This window comes from Juglans microcarpa x Juglans regia, chromosome 2S, assembly GCF_004785595.1.
Source record: "Juglans microcarpa x Juglans regia isolate MS1-56 chromosome 2S, Jm3101_v1.0, whole genome shotgun sequence".
Taxonomy (NCBI): Eukaryota; Viridiplantae; Streptophyta; class Magnoliopsida; order Fagales; family Juglandaceae; genus Juglans; species Juglans microcarpa x Juglans regia.
The window spans coordinates 5,234,544-5,244,998 of NC_054597.1; the positions used below are offsets into that span (position 1 = coordinate 5,234,544).

Sequence of the window (10,455 nt, forward strand, 5' to 3'; positions counted from 1 at the left end):
AACTGATCAATAAATACACCATAAAACAAGCTTTATATATTTAATTTTTTTGAACTATAGACTATAGAATTTGGACATGAATTCCTAAAAAAGAACGGGCACACCTATCAAATCTCCAGTGATTTAGACAGGACGACACGCCAACTTGGAGCATCTCATCCAATTATATAACCTACTTTATCATCTTTTTGGTTATTCACACGAGTTAAGGGACGGCCTCAAAAGGTTAACAAAAACTAAATAAAATAAAAGGAAAACACATGAATTTTGCTGTGCCTATCTTCTCACTCGTACGGTCGTGCAGCCTTGATATGAAATTTGAACTTATGGATTGAGTTAAAAATTAAAAATTAAATAAAATATATTAAAATATATATTTTTTAATATTATTTTTATTTAAAAATTTTAAAAAATCAAATTATTTATTTTATTTTATTTATATGAAAATTTAAAAAAATTATAATGATCAGATGAGATAAGTCAAAAAGTTTTGTAAAAGTGAACGAAGTTGGTTTAATAGTAAGTTAAATTGAGATGAAATGAGATAAGATGAAATGAAAGAATAAAATATTATTAAAATATTATTTTTAATATTATTATTATTTTAAAATTTAAAAAAATCAAATTATTTATAATATTTTGTGTAAAAATTTAAAAAAAAAATTATAAGATAAGATAAGATTGAATACTTTTTTTATATCCACGAATAATCAAGCCTTTAAATCAAGCCTTTTAAGTACTTATGTGAAGTTTTCTTTCCTACCTTTCTGCCCATTGTTTTGTATTTCAGGAAACCAGACGTACGTAAATCGGAAACTGAAAGCTGCATGACAAATACATGTCACATGATATAGTAGTAGACGGCCGGAATATTGATAGCTAAAAACCAAGAATATTGAACCAAAAAAAAAGGTAAAAACATGTGATATATATGTACTGAATCCATGGAAGGTGTTGGAAAATAACCCATAAGTACTAGAAGACATAGAATAAATATAATTGATTCAACTGCTGCGTGCGCACTCGACACACTACATGCAGTTTCTTACCTCCAACTCCAAGCATTCACTTTTCAATTATGTCCATCCCTATTCTCCTACCAAATCCATTCACAGGAATTAAATAAGAATCCTTTTACTGGTGCATGGCCCCGTTTCAGGTGTAAAATAGTTAAATGCTAGTCCAGAACTCACAGCTAGAGAGAGAGAGAGAGAGAGAGGTGTATCTCTTTAGGGCGTTAGGTGGAGAAATCTAAGGAGGATTGGTACGTATGATTTACGCAGTCAGTTGGTAGACAGATTTGAGACGGAGAAATGGTCTATCTGCCAAAAAAATTATATAAAAATAATTTTTATAAATAATTTTATATGTTTGATATATTATAAACTTATTTTTATTATAACATAGATTTAATAAATTATATAAAATTTATTATAAGAAAATTATTAAAATAATTATTTTATGTTAAAATAAGTTTATTTTCTTCGTAAATAATTATTTTCGTCACAAATAATCCGTCATAAATATTTATTTTTCTTGTAATAATTATATTAATTTATAAATTTATTTTTATAAAATATTTTAACATATATCTTTCCACTTCTCTTTAAGAAATGAAGAACAAATTAGATATTTTGTTTTTTTTTTTTAAATTTTGGTCGGCTGTGGTGCATTGAACATTCATGAACTGGTTTATGAGAGGTGCTGCTGCAGAAGCTGGGTTGATATTTGGACGGATATCACGTAGTTTTCATCTTTATTATAAGAATCCTTTTGATAGATTCTTTTCTTTGCTGTGTTTGTGCCAAGAAATTAATAGCAAGACTACGTATGTAGTACATATTGTAGGTTATATTGCATGCCTATATATATTTAGCATAAATTGTGGACAGACTGGAAAGATCGGCCGACAGGTCGAGAAGTTTTTCACAGATCACTGTAGAGAATGCAAATTTTGCAAGAATCAGTAACTTGTGCATCAAACCTCCCAACAGTACTTTGGCTTTCGGAGTGTTCATTAATTAAGGTAGAGTTTGGATAATGAGATGAGATGATATGAGATGATTTTAGATAAAAGTTAAAAGTTGAATAAAATATTTTTAGAATATTAATTTTTAATATTATTATTATTTTGAGATTTGAAAAATTAAATTATTTATTGTACTTTATGTAAAAATTTATGAAAATTATAATCATGAAATAAGATGAGATAAGATAAATTGAGTTCATTTTGATATTCAAACTGAGCATAAATCGATACGTAAGGATATCGATTAAGATTATCTATGACTATGACCTCTCATGTACAGGGAATATTTATAGCATTAAACTCGGTTAGTCCTATATATAGCTATAATCTATATATCTCAAAGTTCTCATTTTGGAGTAAACATAATAAAGAGGAATTTGCTGATCTTTGTCTTGCCAAAACATGGACTGATCCTTCTAGCTACAGGGTCTCTTCCCAATTAAGAATGAGGTTTTCTACACCCAATTAAAATTACTTCATGAAGAACACTGATGAAACTGACCAACAACAATTGATATTTCTTTTTGTGGTTTCAAAAGTGTGAAAATTCGTCCATCTATAATGACAAGGTATTAATCGTACGTAAATGTGGTAGAAATTAATCGAAAGACTAACATCCAAACTTTGTTTAATTTATTAATAATGACTATCAATGACTCGATTGAGATCATCAAATGAGTGATATTGTTAATGGTATTATGCGATGCAAGATAAATTAAATCTTCTATTTATAAGTTGGTGTGTAAAACATACTTACAGCCATATCGTTAATATGGTAAAATTTGATTTATAAGATATTTAAATTTTAAATTTTTCTTAAAAATCAAATATTGTCAAGTCAATAAGAAGATATACTTTACACCAACCTACAAATAGAATTTTTCTAAATCAAATGGAAATCTTCTACAATGTTCTGTCTAGATTACGTATAAACTATGCAAATGAGCAATGAGGATGTTAAACGAGCAACCGAGCAACACCTCCTCGGACGTCGAGGACTAGAGGCCCCCCGCCTACTCTTGTAATTTTGTTCGGGTTTGTCTATAATTTCGGCAAATAATTGGAGGGTACGTACCCTAGCTTTCAAATTCATTAGACTTTTGAGTCCTTGAATTTTGGGTCTCAAAACCCTTTGACTTTGGTGCGTGCAGGCCAATTAGTCTCCACAGAAACCCTCGCAGATTTTGTTCCGATTCAATTTTTTCCAAGCCTAGTGATCAAAATATCTTCAGAAAAATATATTGTTAGGTGGACGTTGATGGTGATATCATGCAACAGATTTCAAACGAATCCTCCAAGAAAATCTTAATCATTCTGTTGGACTCAAATCTTGGCTTGTCTGTAACTATATCATGTATATATAAGAGAACAAAATTAAACGGTGAAATCATGAGTTTTTTAACCGAGTAATTAATAATGTATTGCATATAATGAGCATACATTCATGAAGAGTGCAAGTGTCGTGCAATCCTTTAAAAAAAAATGAGATTTACAATTGAAGAATTAGTATTTTTTATGCGGATCTCGTATTTACTTATTTTTTTTTCAAAAAATTGTGTGGTACTTACGTATTCACAACTGTAAATATCATTTTTCATATATAATATACTCTTATTTCACTTTTATTTTATTTTAATCATTTCTTAAAATAATTCAAAAATCGATAATCAATGTAACCTCACTACAATAGGACGGAAGATGATGATATGATGAGCAAGTCTCGCACACTCCTTTAAAAAAATGAGATTTATCATTAAAAAAATAATTTTTTATATGAATCTTAGATTTACTCACTTTTTAAAAAAAAAAAATACACAAAACTTACACGTTATAAAAATCTAAATATCATTTCTCGATAAATAATATTTCTTACTACGGATGCTTTATAGATTATTCATAGCTCGCGCAATGAATGTAGTCGTTTTCCTTCATTGATGTTTGATTAAAGAAATCAAAAGGTCATGTTTTGACACCCCCCTTTAATGGAGAAAATCAATTTTTAGGAGGGGTCCAAAAAATGCACGGATTCACCTATTTGTGATTGATTTTCTTATTTTCTTTCATGCGCGTATGGGCTGATAAATTAGTCCCGACATAATTTCTTTATAGAAAAACGTGTTGATGAAAATTAAAGCTTGAATTGTGGTGTTTATGATTTAACAAAAAGCTTATCCACCAATCATGGTTATTGAAACGAATAACTATAAAGAGGGTGTAATTAATCCTGTTTGATGAAAAAGAACCGAAAGAAAGAATCCTAAATTAATCAAAGTGATCGTAAGGTGAATTTAACAAAAGCACACCAGTCAAATGATGTTGTTTGGCACGGATGATCGACTATTAATGCAAAAAGATCACAAATAAAACCACCTCAATAATCCTGAAAATAATATCATATATATATATATATATATGTTCATGTTATCTGATGGGAAATGATGTTTATCACTGAATTGCTTTGTTTCTTTTTCATTTGATTAGACCTCCTCTCACCCTCACCATAATTTTTGCTACGCCATGGCCCATGCAGCATGGACCCATGATTCAAGGGGTCCTCTAGCTCATGAATTATGTTTTATGCTTAATTTGTTTGTATTAATCGGCTCTCGATCGACTCGTTATATTAATGTGGCATTAGTCATTAATGGTTGAAAATCGAGATGAAAGTATAATATACAATACTCTCCCAGCTAACAGTTACATGCATGCGCCTGATTTTTCTCAAGTTTTGAACATATATATATATATATAATAATACTAAATGTACTTAAGAAAAATTTAAAAAAAAAAATCATTTTCCACGTGTCGGTTATTGATATGCTAAAAATCATGAAATTTAAAATTTAAAAGAAAACAAACAAAATGAATATTGTAAGTAAAATGCAAGTATCGGTCTTAAAAAATTTACTTTTTTACGTATCAGTTATTGATATCCATCTTAAGTTTACATAAAAATTTACAAAATATCAGTCTTAGAAAAAAAAAAAAAAAAAAAACATCGGTCGAGCTGCAAATATAAGATAACAGAGAATAGAAAGATTCGGAGCTCAACAATATTATTATCTGCGTGTTTAAGAAATGATTTATGTTTGGAAGAAGTTGTTGAATTTGGTTTAGTTTTTGAAACAGTACGTACGGCCAAACACATGAAGGAAATGTTTGATCAAATTCTATTTGATTCAATGAAAATCATCTGAAAAAAGAGATCAGCTGAATGCCTGAATCGAAAGCAGTTTTTGTAAAGATTAGGCAACAGGAGTACCGGCGCGGTGGTTAAAAGGGAAAAGATCTAGGTGGATCCATATAACAGATGAGCATCTTGAAATTAAGGGAAGTAAACAAGATTAGGTTGCGACGTCTCGGATCATGTTATTCATGAGGATTTTGTCACGAGGGAAAAGTTGCATACGCAAAAGTGTAAAGGTTGATAATAAATGTTGGAAAATGATAGTATGCGCCCATAGATTTGTCCCATATTTTGACGGTTTTTTATTAATAGTTAAAGAATTGACTATTAATGTATTAGTGTATTTTTTTTATTTTTTAAAAATTTTTAAATATGTTTAAAAAATGTAGAACAGAAAAAGAAAAAAATTAAAAAAATATAATTTACACTAGAAGGCATACCCAGCGGTCAAACCCGGATGGCATGCTAGCAGTTTCATAAATGTTTCATAGAAAAATAAATTTACAAACTAACGTAGTTTGATATGACATGTCAAATTATAAAATTTTTTAAGCAATGATATTTACCGTCATAGAGTATACAAATACCACACACTCGTTTAGAAAATAAGTGAGTAAATATGAGACTCATATGAAAAAATTAATTTTTAATAGTGAATCCTACTCTTTTTTAAAATGAGTGTGTGATGATTGCATAACTCATGACTGTATATAATATTACTCAAGTTTTTTTTCTATTGTAAAATAAACTTGACCTACTATATCAAATCACATCAGTTTATAAATTTATTTTTGTGAAATCTTTTTATAAATTTAGCATTTCTCTAGGTTAATTCCGTCGACTACAAACAATATAATTTTCTTACACTTCGATTCAAACATATTAATACTAGTGCTATAGAGCCACCCTATCCACTAAATATCATTGGTGAAAACTTAAATGAAAGTTAAATAATATATAGCCATTTACTATTTAAGATGTGCATTAATGCATCAATCCATTATTGTCACACTTTGAATTTTAATTAATTTTTTGTTTGTAAAATATTATTGTTCATGCCAATATCGAACAAAGAAGTCCTTACAAAATATTATCATTTTTTCAGTAGTTTTTTATATAAAGTAATGTGGATGGTATTTTTAACAACTCATATATAAAACATTACAATTTTAACCCTCCTTGATTCAAGTCATCAAGAGTAGACAAAATTATTCGTGTCAAATGACTAATAACTCATAAGACTCATGATTACTACGTACTATGCATGACCATCTTTAATACTCACAGTTAACATATTCCATCACAAAAAGAAAAAAATTGTCGAATTTTACTGTCTAAAGATTTTAAATCAATGATTGAATCTTTAATAATTGATATAAAGTCGTCTTAAATTTCTCTATAAACAATTATCGTCCATTTGATCCATAGCTATATCAACTTTATTGTCATATATTTCATCAAAGCACTTTATATAATGAGTGCTGCTAGGGTGTCGTCCAGTAGTGACAGTTGGGCGCGCCCTTAGGTAAAATTTTCTTTTTTAATTTTTTAATTTATAATTTTTTAAAAATAAAAAAAAATATCAGTACATTAATAGTCACTTTTTTAATCAGTAAGTAAAATAAAAAATATAAAAAAAATTAAATGCATGAGCAGTCAAAATGAGGGAGCAAAATAGAGCGGCATAATAGCAGTATTCTTATATAATACCATCATGCTAGGTTCTGTTTAACTGATAATAAAACATACCAAGATTTAAAAATTTGAACCCTAAATATGGTAATAGAACACCAAGTATAAAAAGATTGGGAAAAAAATAAAAAGGAATTATATAGAGAAATTGTGGGGATGGGGCCGTGTTCATTTGATATGTGAAGAGGAAAAAAAAGGAGGGTTGAGGGGAATTACTTTTACGACATGCATCTTTGATGTATAGCAGATAAGGAAAAACAAAAGCATATGTGGTTGTCTCCGACTCAGGCAAAAAAAATTAATCCATTTAAAATGAAAACAAAAAAAAAACCATTTTCTGCTTGAATCAAAGCCGAGACATTTATTTAACGAACAGCAGCAGGGCCTATCGAGATGGGCTTAGTTCCGGAAGGACGTGGGCCTTCTTCATGTTGAGCCTTGAATCATTCATGGCCTCAAAAGCCCGTAGAACTAGAAAGGCTTATAAAAGGCAGATTGCTATTATTTATTTATTTTTTTAATTTAGGTTTAACGAGTCTCTAGTTTAGTTTCAATCTTATAACCTTTCATTTGGATCAGTTGAATAGAGTTTTTTGTCTCTAAAACTTATATTTGTAATCTGGTATAATAAATAAAATTATATTTATTATACCTTCACTCCACGCCGGCATGCAAGCAAACCTCGAGCTGGTGGCAAACAAAACATTTCCTTTTCTAATTGTCCTGTCCCAAAGCAAAACCATCACAAGAAACCTAACGAACAAACATATTTGAACAGGTAAAAATGCACCAACTGTCGCTAATTTTCTCCCATCGTAGAACAGATGATTTCCACGGAAAATGTCGAAAATAATTCCACTGGAAACACGAAGACATGAAACCATTTCTCACGGTATTCAAATATGACAATAAATCATTAAAAAATCTCAAACTTAATAAAACTGCAAAATATCAAAATCCCCATCTCACAGATGTCTTTCATGACAATAACATACTGGAAGCACACCTCTACTGCCTTAAACCTACAGCATCGCTCAAGCTTGAGACTTGGATGTATGTTCCAAGAAAACATAGAAACATAAGGTAAAGATTCTAATTGACTATAGTACGACATGTTTAAGAATCCGCAATGGTAACTTCGACCTCCACACCGGGTTCAATAGTGATGGAGGTAATTTGCTTAACAACATCTGGGGAGCTAAAGAGGTCAATAACTCGCTTGTGGACACGAAGCTCAAATCGATCCCAGGTGTTGGTACCTGCAAACCAGAAACCCAAAAGTATAAAAATTTGCAAATAAAACAAAAACACTTGAGACAATGGCAAACTTAACCATAATTAACTCCTAGAAAATAGGATTCCAGGATGCCATCAGAAACATAAGTATGCCTCAGTACAACTTAGTTGACCTACAACCATAATGCTGTTTAATTTTCCAGGCCACTATAAAACAAGGTACAGCATGATCCAAAAAACAACCATAAGGCAAACATATTTGAACTCCTAGGTGTTTCCTTTCCAAACAAGTTAATATTAGCAGAAAAATTCTTTTTGATAAATCAATAGCATATACATTGAGAAGGACAACAATCAAAGTATAGGCATACTGGAGAACAATAAGTCACCAGATATCCAGCTGCAAATTAGTCTGGAGTTATGTCTCCACGCACCATAATAATGTATTCACTGGTCATAAAATATAAAAACCAAACTACTGAAAACAACACATTGTCAAATCACAGCCTATTTCCACAGGCTGATCTCAATTAGTGGATCAAAATGAAGACAGACCAATCAGGCCATCAGTTGTGAGGGATTCAGATAGTACTGAGGCCTTTACAAGTTCTTCATTTTCTAAGATCCTCAAAAATCGAAATAAGGGTTTCACCATTTCGTGTATATCATGAGACAGCTTACCCAAACGCAGACCCTAGCCAGGTTTCTTTTTTTAGTTCAGTCTACTGTCTTATAATTGTGATACAAATACCCCGATGAAACCACCCACAATATTCACTCAGTTTCATATTTCTTCCAATACTCATTCTACACCATTAAGTAGGATGCAAAGCATGACTCAAGCAAATGAGATCAGAATACAGAAGAGAATATAATGGACCAAGAGAAGGCAGGTTAAATACCATGTATATCATAGTGATGGCAACATACCACAGAGTATCAACCTCCCAACATTATAGAAATGTTTACAGCTGGATACGATAGGCTTACCAAATGAAAATTAAAAAACGAGTAAAATGGCAAAGACAATAATATGAGGCCAGATATTTAAAACTCCAGTGGATTAATATATAAAAAAAAATATATATATATATATATATATATACCTTCACCACAAGGGGACTTCCTGGTGGTGATGTTCAGAACCTTGGTGGGCATTCTCACCGGTCCCTTAACCCTCAATCGCTTGTCCTTGGCACCACGAACCAAATCCGCACAAACTATTAAACATTGAACAAAACCATCAGGCTAATATTCAACCCAGTTCACATAAATGGGATCGGAAAACACATATAAAGAGACCTGTCGACAAAAACTGATAGAAAAATTCCTGTAAGATTAAAAAATATATGAGAAACTACTACCAATGAAAGTAGGACCCGAATAGCAAGTCAAAACATTCGATAATAAAATCCCAAAATGCGTCATATATGAATGTCAAAATAAACCCAAGTCAATCCTAAATAACCTAAGGGCGTCTTATGTTTGGACTTAAACCATTATCAGAACCAACTTGTTTCTATTTTAATATCATCAGTCATCACCATCGAAAGCAAAGAACTATTTTTTTTTTTGGGGGGGGTTACCTTTCTCGAGGTTCTTGACGTTCTTGGAGGAGAGGGTGATCCTGATCTTGTGAATCTGCTCCTGAGGCTCATCTACACCCTGCTGCTTCGGCGGCTTCAATGCGTACGCCATTCTTGCTTGCTTACTTTCCTACCAAATTCCAATCGCCACATATGAATAAAAAGTTAAAACTGGCTCTCGGTCAACTTTTCTCATTAATTCAAACAAACCCAATTGCGAATGAAATTAAGGAAACAAACAGATCCCAGCCACTATTCTTACTGCCAAAACTAACCAACAAGCTATAAGATCAAAGCCTCTGTGCAATAGCGCTAAGAAAGAGTTTTAGAGAGGGAGAGATAGAGCAAGAGGAGGACCTTGGCGCTGAGGGAGGTGTGGAGCTCGACGGCTGCGGCTACTGATACCTCTTCTCTCAGAATAGGAAGTGAAAGGGCGATTCTTCTGGTTAGATATACGTGCTATTGTTTTCTAGGGTTTTTTTGGAGGATTAGAATGGGCTAGGCCCAGTTTGGAAGATTGATCAATTGGGTTGATTCTAAACCCAAATAATCAGGCAGACGACGTGCACTATAGTCTATGGGATTGATGGGAGACGACATGCTTTTCTATTTTCAATCTCTTTCTTTTTTTCTCAAAAAATAATATTTCATTTTTCTGGTAAAGTGGTGATTATCAATTTATCTCCACCGATGCTATATCTTGAAAATCTTGTCATTTACGTGGT

General features: G+C 31.4%; 1 protein-coding gene across 2 annotated transcripts; it reads right to left on the reverse strand.

Moving 5' to 3' along the window:
• Positions 1–7,824: 7,824 nt before the first annotated feature.
• Positions 7,825–10,225, reverse strand: LOC121252869 (40S ribosomal protein S20-2). 2 transcript variants are annotated; one of them, XM_041152698.1, is made up of 4 exons: positions 10,088–10,225; positions 9,731–9,860; positions 9,251–9,364; positions 7,825–8,167 (listed from the first exon to the last, which is right to left on the reverse strand). In XM_041152698.1, exons 2-4 carry the CDS (start codon positions 9,840–9,842, stop codon positions 8,025–8,027), a joined length of 369 nt encoding a protein of 122 aa, XP_041008632.1. In that variant the 5' UTR covers positions 9,843–9,860; positions 10,088–10,225; the 3' UTR covers positions 7,825–8,024. The 2 variants fall into 2 exon arrangements, with proteins under 2 accessions (XP_041008632.1, XP_041008633.1); XM_041152699.1 differs by having other exon boundaries at positions 9,731–9,855; positions 10,088–10,197.
• Between the last annotated feature and the right edge of the window lie 230 nt (positions 10,226–10,455).

Excerpts from the sequence above, each read along its gene's own strand:
- LOC121252869 (XM_041152698.1), bottom strand. The coding sequence starts at position 9,842 with ATGGCGTACGCATTGAAGCCGCCGAAGCAGCAGGGTGTAGATGAGCCT. Across the intron at positions 9,365-9,730 it reads CGTCAAGAACCTCGAGAAAG|TTTGTGCGGATTTGGTTCGT; the intron begins GTAACCCCCCCC and ends AATGTTTAATAG. Across the intron at positions 8,168-9,250 it reads GAAGTCCCCTTGTGGTGAAG|GTACCAACACCTGGGATCGA; the intron begins GTATATATATAT and ends TCTGGTTTGCAG.